Source organism: Anolis sagrei, chromosome 3, assembly GCF_037176765.1.
Source record: "Anolis sagrei isolate rAnoSag1 chromosome 3, rAnoSag1.mat, whole genome shotgun sequence".
NCBI lineage: Eukaryota > Metazoa > Chordata > Lepidosauria > Squamata > Dactyloidae > Anolis > Anolis sagrei.
In genome coordinates, this window is record NC_090023.1 from 75124301 (window position 1) to 75144850 (window position 20550).

The window sequence follows — 20550 nt, forward strand, 5'->3', positions numbered from 1 at the left end:
GCAGAATTTGGAATATCCTACCTTGCGATCTTTCATCTTATGATCACTTTCTTACAATTTCTCGTTCTTTTGTTTTATGTTGTTAACAGAAAAAGAGGAATTGTTTCAAAATTTGTTGGTGCAGGTGGTTGAACAGTTCTCAAGGTAAAATCTTATTACAATCATTTTAGAAATGTTACACCTTTATTTCACCTACAGTCATGCACTAGAGTCCTCAGACATCCTACTGTTCCATGTTTCTGAATACTGAATGTGACATCTGTGGGCATGTAAAGGTTTATGCCATCAAGAGGGAAAAGTTGCATTAATTTAAGATTATAATTTTCTTCATTCCTGCTTAAAACCAAAATTTGCATCTAACATGGTGGGGATATAGAGCTGAGTAAAGAGGCACATGGAATCCTAACAGAGCCAGTCTGAAAGACTTGTTATCATGGATGATGGAAGCATCCAAAGATGACAATGTCTTTGGACAATGAGCTAATAGGAAATTACTGGTGTTTTATGCTTTAATGCTTTTTACAGGGTTTTTATAATATGTTTAATTGTTTTTAATTTTGTTTTAATTTTGTTTATGTTCATTGTGGCATCGAATCGTATCAGTGTAAGCTGCCTTGAGTCACTTTTGGGCTGAGAAAGGCAGCAAAGAAATGCAGTAGATAAATAAATAAACCAGTGCTTTCTTAAGGCTTTCTTAGCATAATGATAAATTTATTTGGAATTTATTTATTTATTTAAACTTTAGTACAATCCCTATATCCACATGGCCTACATTTCTGAACTTGTATGCAAACATGAAGCCATGGATAAGAGCAAATCCTGCTCAAATGAATGACTTCTGCCAGAAGTTACCGTAAAGTTGCAATGGAACATCCAGGAAATCCCTAGAGAGTTTGTCAGCCCACATATGTAGTAACTTGCAGTGGAAGAACACCACAGAATCACCTAGAGGACCTAGAAAATGTCTAATAGGGATATATTATGTTGGATGTGGGTTAGTGAAATTGGAGGTACTGATCTGCAGGGGTCGTAGTGTATTTATATCATGTTCTTCAGCCAAAAAGCCTCCTTGAGTAGCTTACAAATGATTGATTTGACAGTTCTCTGTCTTCAAGCTTACAATATAAATAAGACACAAAACATAAAAAAGGGGATTGGCAGCAGATGGAGTACAATCCAAATTAGATGATCATGCCAAGCAAGAAGACATAAATGAAAACACTTCCAGAACTGCAGAGGCATATGACCCAGTTTAGAGTCCATGTGTGAAATTTAACATTTATAGTACTCAGTACATACATATTTACTATTCCACATATTTATATGTACTCAGGAAGAACCAAGTTTGCACTTTTACTGAAATGAGTGCGGAATGGCTGTAGGTGAGGAAGGTCTGTTGCCTGTACCCTGAAATCTTTATGGTTGCCATTGGTCACTGGATTAGAGCAATAGCCTATCACTGAAACATCTTCACTATCTTGTTAATATTTATTTATTTACTTCTTATTTTCCTATTTTATATATGCACACTTAATCAAGTATATTATTAGATGCATCAAAAATGCCTTTATATGCCCATTTGAATCACCAATAGTAGTTTCGTACTGCATCAGATTGCTTAAGCTGTTGAAACTGTGGGTACATTCCTGGTAAACCTTTTTTCTCTCCCTCTAGGGTATTTAAAATTGATGAACTGAAAACTGAAGTAACAAATCACTTGGCAATGCTGGAGAAAAAAGTTGAATGTGAGTGACTTAAAAAAAATAAGATTGAAATCTAGAACTGTTTTTATCAGCTTGATAAAATATGAGAAATATCATTTTCAGAGTCTTTCCTCCATCTTCCTCTTTTGTGAGCTATGAAACAAATGGAGAACAAAACAGATCTTTGACTGTTGCTTTTTAACTCATTATCTTTTTATTTAAAAGGGATTCTCTGATTCTAAGTTTCATTCCAGTTCTGATTATTAGTTGTCATGTTGGTCGATTATTGAGTATTATGTAACATATTACAAGAAGTCCCCGGTGACACAGCAAGTTAAACTGCAGATCTGCTGAACTTGCTGACCGAAAGGTTGGTGGTTCTAATCTGGGGAGTGGGGTGAGCTCTCACTGATAGCTCCAGCTTCTGCCAACCTAGCAGTTTGAAAACATGCAAATGTGAGTAGATCAATACGTATCATTCCAGCAGGAAGGTAGTGGTGCTCAATGTAGTCATGCTAGCTACATAACCTCAGAAGCATCTACTTTCAACGCCAGCTCTTCGGCTTAGAAATGAAGATGAATATCACCCTCCAGAGTTGGACATGAGTAGACTTAATGTCAAGGGGAAACCTTTACCTAACATATTACAACTTTTTAAAAACATCTTCTACTCCTGCTAAGAATGATTAGACCCCCCCCCCCCCAAAAATCCAAGGAGCTATTAAAAGTCCAAATGAGAAGTCATGATTATTTAAACCTTGAAGTTATTACAAACCAACCAGAGATCTTCATTATGGGGTGGCATACAAATATCATAAATAGATAATGAATAATTGTGCATTGTGCATGAACTGATTCCCCTATACAGCCTTAGCAATTTCCACTGTGCTCCATTACCCATCTTTTCGTGCTTTCATTGATGTGATGCATGTTGCAAAAATTGTTTACACAGGTGTCCTCTTGCACGTGGTCTATGCAAAACACACATGGTATGTGTCCCAACATAATTTGGATAACAAAGGACAGCTCTGTTTCTCTTTGATAATGAACTGGATGAAGCTCTTATGTCAGGCATAGAACACCCACTCTTCCATTCCCTGCTTCCTCATTATGGATTGCATGGATGTTCCCGTTCTTCCTTATTTGTTCAAGAGCAGAATGACAGCAAAATGATTGTTGGTAATTACTTTGGCACAATAGAACAAAGCCGGCCTTGTCAGAACAGCATCATATAATTTACAGAGCACATCTAGCAGAGTGGAGGAAGGAACATCTGGAGCAGAGCAACCACGGCTTCCGGAGAACAGCCACAATAGCCAGGGCTAAAGAAGGAAGGCTGGATGTTCAGCACAGTCTTCTTTCCATTACGTGTGTTCTATGTAAAACAACAGATGACAGTGCTGATTGTAGTGAATTTACCCATGGAATTATCTTAACATAATGCCTACATTCATGAGAGACAACGTGGTATAATGGATTGAGTTTTGAGCTAGATATCTAGGAAAACCAGGGTTCAAATCCTGGTTCAGCTGTAGAAACCCACTGGGTGGCTTTGGACAATAGCCAAGCCCCTCTACACAAATCTCTCCAAGAAAATCGCAGTAAAAGTTGACATAGGGATCATATGCATTGGAAATGACCTAAAGGTGCAAAGACCAAGAATTACATTTATAAATTACACCATGTACATATCTCTGCTTTATGAAGAGCCCGTACTCCAAAATACAGGATTTTTGGTCATGGGACCACGTGACCAGGGACCACTTTAACTAAGGACCACTCTCCAGCACTATTACCAAAAAAGTTATGAATCAGTTTTTGGTCAACTTTAGATTCCGTTTGGGGTGCTGATTCAGAAAACTGCATTGGATAGACCACATTAGCTCTAGTTTCTGATACAGAACATATGCCATGGTCAGCGACAGGGAAGGGCAGGTAGTGTGAAAGGAGTGGAAAATAAATAAATAAAAAATAAGGAGGCTTGCAGACCAGATTTTCATCCTTGCAGCCCACTGGTGGTCCGCAGCCCACAGGTTAAGAACCACTGAGATAAACACTCAATATCAGCCACATTTTGACACTGAATTTCATCTGCAGGGAAAATATATTTTAGAGATACTTTGTTGTTTTCTGGAACAGCTTAGTTTCTTATTTGAAAAAAATATACTTAATAGAAATTATACAGAGAAATGAGAAGAAGAACTCATGTATGTCTAAGAGGCTTATTTGGGTCATGGGCCAAGAGCTACAGGAATAATATTGTTTATTTTATAATGTTAAATTGAAAATGGTAATGTTACTGGACTAGGAATTGTCATATTGGACAAGAATTGAAGGGTGTCAAACAGGTTAAAGCAATACAATAATAATAATACCGTACTCTATTTGTATTTTGCCTTATCTCCCCAAGGGGACCCAGGGCGGATTCCAACATATGCAGACACAAGGCAAACATGCAATATCTAGAATCAACGAAAAATAGATACACGGATAAAGATAAAGGCTTCCCATTCCAGCTCTGGGTAGGCTGTGTGTGTGCTCATCTCCTTTCTAAGCCGAAGAGCATGCGTTGTCTGCAGACACCTCCTAAATAATGTGGCCGGCATGACTGTATGGAGCACCGTTTAGCTTCCTGCCAAGGCAGTACCTATTGATCTACTCACATTCGTGTATTTTCCACTCACTAGGATGGCAGAAGCTGCAGCTAAAAATGGGAGCTCACCTCTTCTCACGGATTCGAACCACCAACCTTTCGATCAGCAAGTTCAGCAACTCAGTGGTTTAACCCGTTGCGCCACTGTTGCCCCTGTAATGTAAAGTAGTGTAAATTCAGACTGGAAATAAAAGTAAATAAATATTTAAATAGCAAATCACCTTATCTCTCTCCTGAGGAATCTGTATAAGTACCAAATAGCATGGTTGTATACTCTCACCCAATCTATTCAACTTGTATGCAGAATACACCCTGTGATGTGCAGGGCATGACAAATCCAAGGCTGGGGTAAAAATTGCTGGAAGAAACATTAACAATCTTAGATATGCAGATGATACCACTTTGATGGCTGAAAGCGAGGAGGAGCTGAGAAGCCTTCTAATCAAGGTGAAAGAAGAAAGTGCAAAAACTGAGTTGCAGCTAAACATTAAAAAAAAACCAAGATTATGGCAACAAGACTGATTGACAACTGGCAAATAGAGGGAGAAAACGTGGAGGCAGTGACAGACTTTGTATTTCTAGGTGCAAAGATTACTGCAGACGCAGACTGCAGCCAGGAAATCAGAAGAAGCTTACTTCTTGGGAGGAGAGCAATGTCCAATCTTGATAAAATAGTGAAGAGTAGAGACATCACACTGGCAACGAAGATTCGCATAGTTAAAGCAATGGTATTCCCCATAGTAACCTACGGATGTGAGAGCTGGACCATAAGGAAGGCTGCGTGAAGGAAGATAGATGCTTTTAAAATGTAGTGCTGGAGGAAAGTTCTGAGAGTGCCTTGGACTGCAAGAAGATCCAACCAGTCCATACTTCAGGAAATAAAGCTCGACTGCTCATTGGAGGGAAGGATATTAGAGGCAAAGATGAAGTACTTTGGCCACATCATGAGAAGAAAGGAAAGCTTAGAGAAGACAATTATGCTGGGGAAAATGGAAGGAAAAAAGAAGAGGGGCCAACCAAGGGCAAGATGGATGGATGGGATCCTTGAAGTGACTGGATTGACCTTGAAGGAGCTGGGGGTGGTGAAGGCCAACAGGGAGCTCTGTATAGGCTGGTCCCTAAGGTCACGAAGTCAGAAACAACTGAACAAATGAACAACAACAAAGCATATTTAAATAGTAGTTGATTTGAAAATAAATAACTATTGAATTAATAGTTAAAGTGAAAATTATGATTCCTGGAGTTTCCTATTACCTTGACATAGAAATCTAAGTTCAGTTGTCATTGTGTTTCCTCTTAATTGAAGCAATGAGTAATTTTAGCAATTTTCTTCCTCCTGTAAGAAGCCTTGAGAAACATGCCACTCACAAAATCTATGTGCAATTCAGCATTTATTTTGTATAAAATTTGCACATGGTTGATTTGCACAACAAATAGCATTTTCTGTACAGAAAATATTGGCTGCTTTACAGATTGAAAATGTTGATTTCTATGTAGAAAAAATGTTTTCCTGTGCCAGACAGCTACATGTAAATTGTACACAGAGGAAATCCTGAACTGCAAAGTGTATCCAAAGTTCTTTTCATTGGAGTATCTCAACATTTGGAAAACATGTTTTTGATGGAAAACTTTGAAAATAGTTTTTAATTTCCTTTCCATCTCTACCTTGGCAATATATGCAGTAAATCTCCTTAAAAACATTTGCTAACCCAGACAGACTGAAAAATACTACTTTTATCACATAATCACAAAATTCAGTTAAAAACCAGCTTTTTGAAAAAATAATGAGGATGCTTTCTCTTTTAAGTGAAAGATAAAGTATCTTACCACAAGTGTCCTTTGTGATGGAAGAGAAAAAGAAAATGAGGTGGAATTTAAGAAAGTCTTGTACTATTGTTGACCTAATTGTGCTTCAACATATTTTGCAAAATGTAATGTGTATGCACAATGGTGTGTGAGAGAAATATTCAGACTTCCCTGGCATGCAACTAAAGCAATTTTTCCAAGAAGAATGGGCAAAAATGGCAAGAGCCAGATATGTAATGTTGATAGAAACACGTACAAAAATACATGCAGTTGTTGTTGCAGTCAAAGTTACTGAGTATAAACTCCAGGGCATTGACTATGTATGTTGGCTTGGTTTTGTTTACTTAACTTTTGTGCCACATTAGAAATATTTGGCACCTTTATGCAGTTCCTTATCTTGTATACATCAAGAGGAAACAATGCTGATTACATGCATTTCAAGTTCAGGTTGCAAAAGTCTTCAAGGCATGTCATGTATCTCTACGATACACTTGGGAGGCCATTGCAAAAGTGGCCAGGAATGGCTAAAAGAGCATTTGAAAATCACTCAAAAGATACAGAGGCAACAGTTGGGCAGTAGCTTTCATAGGGGTGTGTTTGTGTGTTTCCAAGGCTCTTTTCCAACTTATGGTAGCTCTATGAGTTTTATTAGACCAACCAAATTATACCACAGAATGAACAAACTTTCATTTATGAGTCTATTCATAAGAATAGTTAGTGTTAAAGTACTAACAGTGGGTGGAAAAACAAACAGAAGAGTCTAAATATTATGCTGTGGGTTGCATTTTAGATGCAGTTTCAAGATGGAGATAAATGAAAGAATTTGTCACAAGTAGCAGAGGCCCTTTCATGCTACACAGTTATACCACAATGATTCCAATTTACCTGCATCCTATAGAATTCAATGATTTATAGTTTAGAATTTTCATCCAGAAGGCTTTCGTGCTTCTGACAAAACTGCAGACTTTAGAATTCCACATAGTACAGTCAAGACATTCAAAGTGGAATCGGTGCTAAAATGTATAGTTTTCAAAGTCCTTTAAAGAACAGATTGTACCTAGAAATACATTCTGGAACAAGAAGCAATGAGAACTGGCTGATCACAAAAGCAGTGAATCCTCTCTTGGTTTTGTTACCACCCCTCCTGCAGTTCTCTGAGAAGAAGATGAGCTCACCTGTCAATATGGCCCTATGGACAGGATCCAGCATCAGCACTGGGACAGCTCCCACAGAACATAGACAAGCTGTGGGAGAAGCAGTAGTAGAATCAAAATTGCGGTTCTACACTTGTATTCAGGCCACTGAGAGTTCAGATTCCAATGAAAATGCCCAGGAGCAGGCACATTTAGCAGTTGGGAGTCACCAGTAGGTGACCATTGGCAAGCCTGTTAGAAAAGCTCCTTTGAGTCAAGATGATGATGATGATGATGATGATGATCACCACCACCACCACCACCACCACACAGTCCTAAAAGCTTGGGAAGTGTTCAACTTGTGATTTTGTGATACAAATCCAGCATATATCTCTCATTTGCTGTGTCATGCTGTGTTTTTGTGTCAGTAAAATAATAATAATAAACTTTATTTATTTTGTGCCCTTCTCCCCATGGGGACTCAGAGCAGATTACAATATATATAAACAAATACAGACAAACATTCAATGCCTTGTTACAATGCTGCTCTAAATCCCCTTTGAGGTGAAAAGGGTGGGATATAAATATGGCAGATAAATAAATAAATGCAATGAGACACACATACACAGATAAAGGCAAAGGCTTCTCCTTTAATTTCCGGCACTGGAGGCAGTGGTCATCTCTGGCACTGAGGGAGGGATTCTTCTCCATTTCCAAGCCGAGAAGCGTGCATTGTGACCTCCTGGTCATGTGACTGGAATGACTGCTTGAAGCATCTTTATGCCTTTCACACCAAAGTGGTACTTATTTATCTACTCACATTTGTTTTCAAAGTGCTAGGTTGGCGGGAGCTAGGGCTGACAGCAGGAGCTCATCCCGTCCCACGGATTCAAACTGCCAACCTTCAGGTCAGCAGTTCAGCAGCACAAGGGTTTAACCCATTGTGTCACCACAATGACTTTGGATTGAGCAGGAAACAGACCCCAAACTCTGCATGAAGGAATCTGAGGAAAGGTCTCTTCTTTTCCAAATGAACATTGGTCCCCAAACTAGGATCGTCTATATACAGAAAATAATGTATTATCAAAGATTTGGTATTCATTTAAGTTTTATAAACAGAAACCCAATAGAAGCCTAGTGATCAATGTTACAAACTTAAATGATATGTCTTCATTTCTACATTCCTGGTTTTACTTTCTTCGTTCAGCGAGGTAAACACAGCAGTGATTGCAGCTCTCCTTTTCCTTCTAATACAACTTGTTAAACGCACTTCTGGAGCAGTTTTGCTTAATTTTCATACCACGCTGCATGAGAGAAAGAGGAGGATTTGTATTATATTATGAGCCAATGAATTCCAATTAAATGATTATATGTTCCCTTGAGTTGCCTTAGCATCAGTCTGTGTGCATAAGCAGTGAGCATAGCAAACAAGGAGGCTTCAAATTATCCTACTGAGGATGAGGTATAGATAAAAAATGACTCTGTATTATGTCCAGAAGAAAGAGGTAGGAGATGCTTATAAATCAGAATTGTATTTCCAAGATGCTCTAAAACCTGAGAGGGAGCTTGACCCTGAAAAGCAAAGCAAACTTTTCCCCTAATGCAGTGTTTCTCAACCTTCCTAATGCCGTGACCCCTTTATACAGTTCCTCATGTTGTGGTGAGCCCCTACCATAAAATCATTTTTGTTGCTACTTCATAACTGTAAGTTTGCTATTGTTATTAATCGTAATGTAAATATCTGATCTTCAGAATGTATTTTCATTCACTGGACCAAATTTGGCACAAATTCCCGTGGGGGGGGGGGGTGTTGATTTTATCATTTGGGAGTTGTTGTTGCTGGGATTTACAGTTACCTACAATCAAAGAGCAATTTGAACTCCACCAGCGATGGAATTGAACCAAACTTGGCACACTGAACTCCCAAAACCAATAGATAATACTGGAGGGCTCTGGTGGGCATTGACTTTGAGTTTTGGAGTTGTAGCTCACGTACATCCAGAGAGCACTCTATACTCAAACAATGATGGATCTGGACCATATTTGGCACGAATACTCAATATTCCCAAATGTGAACATTGGTGGAGTTTGGGGGTAATAGACATTTGGGAGTTGTAGTTGCTGGGGTGTATAGTTCACCTACAATCAAAGAGCCCCTTGAGCCCCTCCAATGATAGAATTAGGCCAAAGCTTCCATACATAATCCCCATGTCTTGAAGGGACTCACTGGCATGACCCTCCCTCCGGTCTCGCACGCTCTCCCTCGCCCACACATGCGCACCTTGCTGCCATGCTCCAAGCACACCTGCTCTCCTCTCCCTGCTTGGAGTCTCAGAAACAGCCCTCTCCTTGGCTGAGAGGCCAGCCAATCACAACAGAGGAGGGTTTTGGTGGGAGGATTCACTGTCTGTTTCCAAAAAGGAAGAGATTTTCAACCTTCTCTGCCAAAGGGTTTCCTAAGACCATCAGAATTATATGCTTTCTGATGTTCTTTGGCGACCCCTCTAAAGCCCCCATCGCAACCACCCAAGGGTTCTGACCCCCAGGTTGAGAAACATTGCCCTAATACCATATTCTAATTGCCATTGTGTCTCTTAATCCACCCTTTGATTGCCTAATATTTAAAGAATCAATATCACATTTGAGATTAATTAACAAAAACTGGAATGTAAGGTCACTTTCCATCTAGAGTATGATTCTCACAGCTTCCTCTTCCATGCAAAGAAGCTGTCGTGTCTTCCCCCCCTCCCCTCCCCCAACATTTAATAGAATGTTTTAATCCCAGCAAAGGAAATATGTCAAGGTTCAATAAAGTGCTTTATATTACCATATCATTGCAGTGGTTCTGTGTGGTGCTTTCATATATTTCATATATTTGTATCATCTCCTCTTTGATCTGTTTCTGTGTGATATTGTAACTGCTTTTGTAATTCCTCAAACCCTGTTGCAAGAGAAAAAGAACAGGTTTCACATAAAAGTACCATTGAGTCGGTGGCAAAATTCACTGTTACATATCTTTTGAAATTCTGCACAAATACTGAAATGGGATCTTTCGGTTCTTTCCATGGTAACCCTCCTGTTGTTTCACTTTGTTGACAGTGGAAGGACTGAAAGTGGTGGAAATCGAAAAGTGTAAGAGTGACATTAAAAAGATGCGAGATGAAATGGCAGCAAGAAGCAACAGGTAAGTTTGCCCCTTCCCTCTTTTTTGGGGAGTTGGGGAGATCCTTGAGGAAGGCAGCGTTCCACTTGAATAATCCTCTTACAGTGTTAACATAAATGTTTACTTGGAATCAAATCCTACTGAGTTCATTTCTTTCCTGGATAAATGTGCATAGGATTGTAGCTGAATAAACGTTAGTTCATTTGTAATTGATGGGCGTCTGGGTCTTTTTTAAAATGATGCCAGAAGTCCCTGTAGTTAGTAGCCTTAGTATCAAGATGGCACACACTTGTTTCGTCTAAGAATATATGGCAATGTTATAGTTAAATATTATTGCTCCAGATGAGTTTGTGGCAGAATAACTCTCAGAGAGATTAACATCTTGGCTTCCCTATGTTTACCCATCTGGTAATAAGGAATTCTGGCCCCCGTTTTATGTATAGAACAAAAATTTCTCCTGCCAAGAAAAACAATTTTGGTAAGAGGTTCTCATTTTAAATGGACCTCCTCTGATATGAAATGTAATCTGAGAAAATATCTTAATATACACACAGCAGCTCCTCTTGTTAAGGCCTTAGTACTAACAGAGAATATGCATGTTATAATCTCATCATAAAAATGAGGTATTTCCTTTCTGATGGAAGAAGACTACTAATCCAATGTATTACCAAGTTTGGATGTACAATTCAAACAAGAGCAGAAGCAATCATTGCTTGCTATGGTCAACTGCATCAGCTTGGAATGCCAGTCCTTCCCTGTTGCTAACATCCTTTATTAAGTAGAAGCATGTTGACAGCTAAGGCATATTGAAAGCTGGAGAGTAGAAAACAGTTTCAAAGCTTGACGGTTAGCTTAATGTCTGGACAAAGGCATGCCTGCAATGCAAAGCTAAATTAAACTGAGGGTGCATCTACAGCAGGCATGAGCAAACTTGCCCCCTCCAGGTGTTTTGGACTTCAACTCCCACAATTCCTAACAGCCTACTGGCTGTTAGGAATTGTGGGAGTTGGAGTCCAAAACACCTGGAGGGGCTAAGTTTGCCCATGCCTGATCTACGCTGTAGAAATAATCCAGTTTGAAACACTTGAACTGCCATGGCTCAGTGCTATAGAACAGCTTTCCTCTTTGTTTAGGATTGCAAGCCACCATTTCTGTTGGATGCAGAACACTTATCTCTCCACCCTCTCCAGATGAGACAGAGAACATTTTTTTTCTATTCCCCCCCCCCCCTTCTCCTTCCTTTGTGCTACTATTCTTTTCTTATCATGATCCCATCTCTAAAGCTCCCAGAGCCTGCATGTCCACCTGCAAACACAGCTGGAGCTTAAGAATATAATAAAAAGATAGAGAAAAAGATATACTGTAACCCTTCGTACTGGTGAGTTTTAAAAAAGAGTAAATTTGCCTGTAAGCTAAGTACTTTATTTCAATGATCTGATCTCAGGTGGAATGTGGAGAATCAACTTGCAGGAAAGAAACTTGTGGCATACCCACCTAACTGCCCCAAATATCTACATGTCTCCTTTTTCAGCCGTGAAATATTGGAGGGTATGCCATGCTTCCTTTTTAGAGCCTACTTTTTATTGTGCACCTAAGTAAAGGTAAAGGTTTCCCCTTGGCATAAAGTCTAGTTGTATCCCAACTCTGGGGAGTGGTGGTCATCTCCATTTCTAAACCAAAGAGCCAGCATTGTCTGTAGACCCCTCCTAGCTCATGTGGCCGGCATGACTGCATGGAACGCTGTTAACTTTCCACCGGAGTGGTACCTATTGATCTACTCACATTTGCACGTTTTCAAACCGTTGGCAGAAGCTGGGGCTATCAGTGAAAGCTCAGCCCACTCCCCAGATTCAAACCCCCGACCTTTCCGCCAGCAAGTTCAGCAGGTCAGCAGTTTAACCTGCTATGCCACCGAGGGCCTCTGTTGTTCACCTACAGAATACAACATCTAAATATCTGAAGAATATATTTTTAAATGGCAATTTCAGTATAATGAGTGTGGAAGAGTGTGTGTAGTTATGATTTTAAAAGGAGCCTGTGATGACAGCATGATCTCCCATCACTGCAGCATTATTCTGTGGCTCTTGACATGTGCAAGCAATGACCCCAACCTGCCAAACTCCTGCTTTTCTCATAACTGTTACACTCTGCATTCACATATACCACTGGATAGGATTATAAACAATGTGCATAGTGTTCATTTGTATGGGAATGGAAAACCTCTGGATCATGTTCTACATCACTGCTTCTTAAACTGTGGGTCCTGATCCTAAGTGGGGTCCTGCTAGCTCAGTGTTGGGGTCACAAAAATATTGGCAGGAGTAAAAGGTTTCTGAATGCAATCTAAAGTAGCTGCTTTCGACATTTATACAAAACTGTTACCAACAACAGTGGCTTCTGCAGAAAATGTTTCAGCTGAAGCTTATAAAAAGGGGAAATCAGCCTGTTTAGCAAGGCTTGAAAATACTGGTTTATTGTCAGTGAAAGTTCGGTGTTTATGCCTAACCTATATACCTGGGGGTCATGTGAAAAAATTGGGGCAGAAAGGGGAGTGGAAAATGTTTAAGATTTTCTACACAAGATAAGACCTATGGAGATTTCTTATCAGACTGGAAAGGTTTTTTTTAAAAAAATTTATCATCAGCTCTGATCAGTAATCAGAAAATAAAAGGGTATTTAAGATATTGAAAATTTAAAAATTGTACTCAGATGTAAGCTGGGCTAGAGAATTTTGCAGTTATAGTTCCAAAAAGTAATTATTCCAAGCTCTGGGACTGGCACAATATCACCTCATATTTGAGGGATAAGACAGGGATAGAAATAAGGAGTGGCTGTGGAGATAGGAAATTTATTGTACTGGAGGAACAAATAAAGGAAAGCTCAAGTTCTTTAAGGATAGTGGAGATTATCCTTTCCTGCTTTAGCATTAGTCCTGCATCAAAAAATACAGGCTCAACATTTGATCGAGTAGTTTACATTCTCTATGCATCTGGTTTTTCTAAGCAGCTGGGAGAAGTCTTTCTTTGCAAAGTTGCACATGCTGCAGCTGATGTTCCCTCACTTCATAATTATGTTCCAGCAGATTGGAGGAGGGCCAATGTGGTCCCAATCTTCAAGAAGGGAAAAAAGGACGACCCAAACAACTACCGTCCGGTCAGCCTCACGTCGATACCGGGCAAGATTCTGGAAAAGATTGTTAAGGAAGTGGTCTGCAAACACTTAGAAACAAATGCAGTCATCGCTAATAGTCAACATGGATTTATCAAAAACAAGTCATGCCAGACTAATCTGATCTCTTTCTTCGATAGAGCTACAAGCTGGGTAGATGCGGGGAATGCCGTGGATGTAGCGTACCTGGATTTCAGTAAGGCCTTCGACAAGGTCCCCCATGACCTTCTGGCAAGGAAACTAGTCCAATGTGGGCTAGGCAAAACTACGGTGAGGTGGATCTGTAATTGGTTAAGTGGACGAACACAGAGAGTGCTCACTAATGCTTCCTCTTCATCTTGGAAAGAAGTGACGAGCGGAGTGCCGCAGGGTTCCGTCCTGGGCCCGGTCCTGTTCAACATCTTTATTAATGACTTAGATGAAGGGCTAGAAGGCATGATCATCAAGTTTGCAGACGACACCAAATTGGGAGGGATAGCCAATAGTCCAGAGGACAGGAGCAGAATTCAAAACGATCTTGACAGATTAGAGAGATGGGCCAAAACTAACAAAATGAAGTTCAACAGTGACAAATGCAAGATACTCCACTTTGGCAGAAAAAATGAGATGCAAAGATACAGAATGGGGGACGCCTGGCTCGAGAGCAGTACGTGTGAAAAAGATCTTGGAGTCCTCGTGGACAACAAGTTAAACATGAGCCAACAATGTGATGTGGCGGCAAAAAAAGCCAGTGGGATTTTGGCCTGCATCAATAGGAGCATAGTGTCTAGATCTAAGGAAGTAATGCTACCCCTCTATTCTGCTTTGGTTAGACCACATCTGGAATATTGTGTCCAATTCTGGGCACCACAATTCAAGAGAGATATTGACAAGCTGGAAAGTGTCCAGAGGAGGGCGACTAAAATGATCAAGAGTCTGGAGAACAAGCCCTATGAGGAGCGGCTTAGGGAACTGGGCATGTTTAGCCTGAAGAAGAGAAGGCTGAGAGGAGATATGATAGCCATGTATAAATATGTGAGAGGAAGCCACAGGGAGGAGGGAGCTAGCTTGTTTTCTGCTTCCTTGGAGACTAGGACACGGAACAATGGCTTCAAACTACAAGAAAGGAGATTCCATCTGAACATTAGGAAGAACTTCCTGACTGTGAGAGCCGTTCAGCAGTGGAACTCTCTGCCCCGGAGTGTGGTGGAGGCTCCTTCCTTGGAAGCTTTTAAACAGAGGCTGGATGGCCATCTGTCAGGGGTGATTTGAATGCAATATTCCTGCTTCTTGGCAGGGGGTTGGACTGGATGGCCCATGAGGTCTCTTCCAACTCTTTGATTCTATGATTCTATGATTCTATGATTCTATGTGTTGAGATTCTAAGTGGATTTCATTTTGGTTCAGATTATGCTGAATTAATGTATTCCTCACTTTGCAACTCTGTTATTACCATTTAGAAGGTGTATAAGCTATAGTACTGAGATCTGTCTTAGAGCATTTTTATTTCCTTAGTGAATAACTTATCTGTCCCGTTAATTGGTTACTTTAACTTTTACATTGACTGTTGAATTTCAACAAAGAATCCCATAGTACGAAAAATGTTATGAAATGTATTAAAACATGAATTACCCTTACACTTTAAAAAAAGTGTAGTATATAAGTCTATTGTGAATTGGCATATTTGACTCAAGCTCTAGAATTCTAAAAATTGAAAAACTCAGGAGAAAACATTGAATTATGGGAAGATCTGAGCAAATTACACCCCGGTTTTTAAAATAATAAAACCTTTGGAGTCTTCTGGTGTGGGACCAAGAAATTGTGACAAATGAATCCCAAAAAGAATGGATTGACACAGAAATGAAAACAACCAGCAAAATCCAAAGAGTTTAATAGCTTTTTAAGGCCAATCTGGGAAGCCCCAAGGTTGATTTCTGATCACTGAATCCCTGATCCTGATCTCATGGTGTTATATGTAACATCTTGTCTACAAATAATTTTAAGATACAACTGTAATCCCACTACAGTTCGGACCCAGTCTATTTGAAAAACTGCATCTCCGTATACAAACCAGCAGGAGTGCTGTGATCTGTGGAGGAGGTCCTCCTCTTAGTCCAACCCTCATCTCAAGCATGGCTGGTGAGAATGAGAGAGGGGGCCTTCTCCGTGATTGTTCCCCACCTCTGGAACTCTCTCCCTAAAGAACTAAGATGGGCCTCTCTCTCCTCTCCATTAAAAAGCTCCTAAAAACACATTTATACACTTTAGTCAATGGAGAGGAGAAGGACTAATTACACCATATATATATATATATATATATATATATATATATATATATACACACACACACACACACACACACCACCTAGTTGTTGAACAGCTATCTTTGTTAGTCTGCTTTGTGCCATCTTAACTCCAATTATTTTAGTCAATTTTAAGAGTTTTAAAGAATTGAATATGTGGTAAATGTGTGAATGTATCATGTCATGTTTATTTAAGTCACTAATATATAATTTTTATTGAGTTTGTTTTTGACTTGTTATATGTTATTCTTGGCATTGAATGTTTTCCACTGTGTTTTATTTTGTTGTAAGCCACCCTGAGTCCCTCCAGGAAGTTAGGGTGGGCTATAAATAAAACATCATCATCATCATCATCATCATCATTGTGGTCTTACAAATAGGAACACAAATGTTGTGTGTGACAGCAGCTAAACTTTGCCTATTTTCTAATGACAGTTTTGCTGTTTCCTGGGAAACAGATGGAAGTGCTGTCCTGACAGGACCTTCCTGTGCAACCTTCACATTCACAGTATTCATTTCTTCTGTTTCACACAAACCAATGGAAAACATCAACTCCATTCTCCCCTCTCCAGTCAATTCAAGGAAAGATAAGACTGTAAAAACAATACAAGTCCTCCTACTTCCACAATATTCTATTCATGGCTATCTGCACATCTGTGATGCGTGACAGCAATTAAACTTTGCCATTTTCTGATGACAATTTTCTTTCATTTTGTTTCCTGGGAAACAAAATGAAACAAATTAATGTCCCTGCCAAGGTCTTCCCTCCAACTTTCACATTCATGACATTCATGTCTTCTTTATTGTTTCACAAAGCTCAATGGAAAACATCAACTCTATTCTCCTCACTCTGTTAGTTCAAGAAAAGAGAAGACAGTTATAACAATGCAAGTTCTCAAACTTCCAAATTATTCTGCACACTTCTATCTATAGCCTTATACAGATGGGTCTTGCAGTAGCAGTTGGGTCAAAGACATTCACAGCAAGCATTGTCTATTGCTGTGAGTCACTCATTTATTTCCTCACATGAAAAGGAAAGGTTCTGGTGCAGGGGGGAGGATTTGTCCTAGACCTTCACAGAATGAGCAAAATGGCAAGTAGTTCTGTATTTCCCAGGCAACATGGCCCAACAGCATCCAGAAATGGTGAAAGCCAGTGAGTTGGTACAAAGGTACTGTAGCTTAAACCATTACATAGATGTTGAACAAGAAATAAATTAAACAGTTGGCCCACTATCTTATTGGTCTGACCAGTAGACTCTTATGCCTTTAATGAATGGAGGAGCAATGGCATGGATGCCAAGGGTCAATTCCCAGCCCTCACTCTCAACCTGCCACAGAGTGCACCTCCCTACCAAATCAAAATACATCAATTTTCCTCTACAGTCCTTCTCAAAATGGCAACAGAAAATGATGTGACACAAGAAGCCTCCAGTAGCCGCCTTTTTCCTGGAGAGATGTGACTACTCTGGTGCCACAGGATCCTATTCTGAGCCCAATATTATTACAACATCTTTACAAATGACTTCAGTGATGGAATAGAACAGTAGTTCTCAACCTCTGGGTTGGCCTACAATTCCCAGAATTCCCTGACAGTTTACCAGGTGTTAGGTTTTCTGGGAGTTGAAGGCCAAAACATTTGGGGACCAACAGGTTGAGAACCACTAAAATAGAGGAACTTGCAGATAATGCCAAATTAAGAGGGGTATTACCTAAAACCTCAGAGGACCGGATCAGAATTCAAGATAACCTTAGAGTGCTGCCCCAAACTACCAAAATTATTTTCAAGGCGGGAAATGTAAGTTACTACATATAGGAAGAAAAAAATGAAATGCAGATATATAGGATGGGTGACACCTAACTTGACAGCAGTATGTGTAATAAGGATCTAATAGATCTAGTAAACCATAAACCGAAGATAAGTCAACAGTGTGATGTGGTGTCTTAAATCCCAAAAATGACAGTTATACCTTCCTTCTACCCCGTTAGCTTTAGGCAGTTCTGTGAGGGTTGGTAAATGTGAATAAATAGAATAAGCAAAAGCTTTACCACAGTATTTAAACCCAGGTATATCCTGCAGTATAATAAAATGTCACTCAGGCTTGTGAAACAAGTAACAGTATGTTTACTTTGGTTTAAAGGTTCAAACAGGGTTACAATATATACATCAATCTCTTTGAATTCAGATGGAGATCAGAGGAATAAAACAGTCCTTTTAAATAGTTTTTAAAATAAGTCTAATGCCTTAAAATGATCAGTCTTTAAGATAGTTGGCAGCCAGCACTATCTCTTCACTGTCCAAAGTGAGAAAACTGGCAGAATGACAGTTAGAACCATTGGTCTCAGCAGCTAGCCAGAGACAGCAGCCAATCGGAATCCTGGCTCCTGTCATGCTCAGCCAATCAGCTGCTGACATATCTCCCTCCAGTTAACCCACCATATCATGATGTTCTGTTTCAAATCCTCACAAGTTCAACATGAGGTTTCTTTCCTTGTCTTCTGATGAGTTTCGTAATTGCCGTGTCACATTGGTAACATCACCTTGCTTATATCAGAATACCACTCTTCAATCAGAAGATAGGGAAGTTAAGGGCCCAACTTACAAAAGGAAAGACTAAATGGCAAATTATATTAATCATGTGAAATGCAAATAAATATCACTTTTTTACTTGGTAACATTGGTAAACATTTGATGTCTGAGAGTTACAGTTCCTTATTTAATTAGAAACATGGAAATATTGTTCCAGGATTACTGAAACAATACTTGGTTGATCCATTGTGAAGTATGGGGACCAGAATTTTGAGTGAGGTCATCTCAAGCACAGCCAACTTCTTAGATTGTGTCTCAAGGCTCAAAATATAATAGTTGTTTGAACAGCTGCAGGCACTTCTTGTTTTCATATGTAGTTCCATTGGTGAGAATAATTGTTCTGGCTGGTCTTGCAAATAAACCTAGCATTTCATAATGTCATGTGAAAATTTACTTGCAAAAATAGAGAGTTTTGTAACTGTTAAAGACTGGATTTTATTTTGTACACAGGACGAACTGCCCATGTAAATACAGTTTTCTGGATGATAGCAAGAAGCTGATACCTCGAAAAGATGTGCCATCCTATCCCAAGGTACGGTGAGATATATAAAAAAATTTTAACTTCATAATACTACAGCTGTTAATAACAGTTAAAATGCCTTATGTTCCATATTCTTCTATTCTGTTTCAGTGCTGTGCTTCCATTACCTTAAGTGGACTTTTTCATCAGAAAGGGGATGTATGGAACATATACATGCTACAATAACATAGCTTCTTGAATGAAAGGTTCCAACTGATGCCAATAGCAGCTTCAGTTGGGAAGTATCAGCATTTTGGGCAGATGGGGTCATCAAAAGAGCAGTTATTGCTTCTCTCTATATATGTTAGTTTTGATAAAAACTGGGGCTCCATGTATCTGCTATTTGTATTTCTCACTTTGTAAGTAGGGGAACCTAATGAAATCGATAAAAATGCAGTTAATGTCCCACCTGGCTGGGTCTCAATTTTTTTGAGCTTTTTATTGTTATTTAATAGCAAAGATGAAGCAAAGATCTTCATTTTGTATCTTTTAATATTCTGGGCATTTGAAGGCAAACATTTGAATGGCACTCTCATCTCTAATTAACATGAAAACCTGAATAGAAGACAACCTGAAATGAATCATTCAAGAGGCTAGCCTAAAGATACACTTGATATGGTTGCCTGCTGTAGTGCATAACACTTGCTTTTCCTTCATTCTCTGCAGTACATGCTATCTCAAGAAACAATAGAAGCTCTCAGGAAACCAACTTTTGATGTTTGGCTATGGGAACCCAACGAGGTAACCTCTGACCTCCCATCTTATATATTCTTCTGTGTGTCTGTTCATTAGTTTTTTTTATTATTTATTTATTGCATTTATTAACCGCCGCTCTCAGCCCTAGGGCGACTCGTGGCGGTGTACAGTACATAAAAGACAATTTACAAAGAAATCAAGACAACAAAACTAACATATCACTAATACACAACATCTAATTACACTAAAATAATCCGCTCCGTCTTATCGTGGAATCATAATCAATCTCGTAGTCGTAATCCATTCCGGTTGTCATTTCTAGTAACATAGCACTCAGTTGAATGCCATCTCGAAGAGCCATGTCTTCAGGCCCTTGCGAAAGGCCATAAGGGAGGGCGCCTGTCTGATGTCAGCAGGGAGGGAGTTCCACAGCCGGGGGGCCACCACCGAGAAGGCCCTCTCTCTCGTCCCCGCCAGACGTTTGAGTGTAGGATGCTGTGCACCTTGCTTAAACAAAGGATCTTAAGGAGTGAGGGCATTTTTACCCACCACTTAGTAAAACTGTAACAGGACCTCATCTTACTGTCTGTTATTTCCTTCTGAATTCTAACCTGCACACCATTTTATGATTCAACATCAGGTCTATATATATATATATGGAGCCCCCGGTGGCGCAGTGCGTTAAACCCCTGTGCCAGCAGGTCTGAAGACCGACAGGTCGCAGGTTCGAATCCGGAGAGAGGCGGATGAGGTCCCTCTATCACAGGAGTCCTCAAACTTTTTAAACAGAGGGCCAGGTCACAATCCCTCAAACTGTTGGAGGGCCGAATTATAATT

The 20550-nt window shown here is 39.6% G+C and overlaps 1 protein-coding gene across 3 annotated transcripts in view; it reads left to right on the plus strand.

Annotated features, from left to right (window-relative positions):
* The window catches only part of PDE9A (phosphodiesterase 9A), a 107208-nt gene that overhangs the window by 59638 nt on the left and 27020 nt on the right, over positions 1 to 20550 (plus strand). For all 3 annotated transcript variants that reach the window (XM_060770274.2, XM_060770275.2, XM_060770276.2), the window contains 5 exons: positions 90 to 144; positions 1675 to 1745; positions 10395 to 10479; positions 18948 to 19029; positions 19684 to 19758. In XM_060770274.2, the coding sequence (XP_060626257.2) occupies positions 90 to 144; positions 1675 to 1745; positions 10395 to 10479; positions 18948 to 19029; positions 19684 to 19758 (368 nt within the window). The remainder of the gene's footprint in view (positions 1 to 89; positions 145 to 1674; positions 1746 to 10394; positions 10480 to 18947; positions 19030 to 19683; positions 19759 to 20550) is intronic.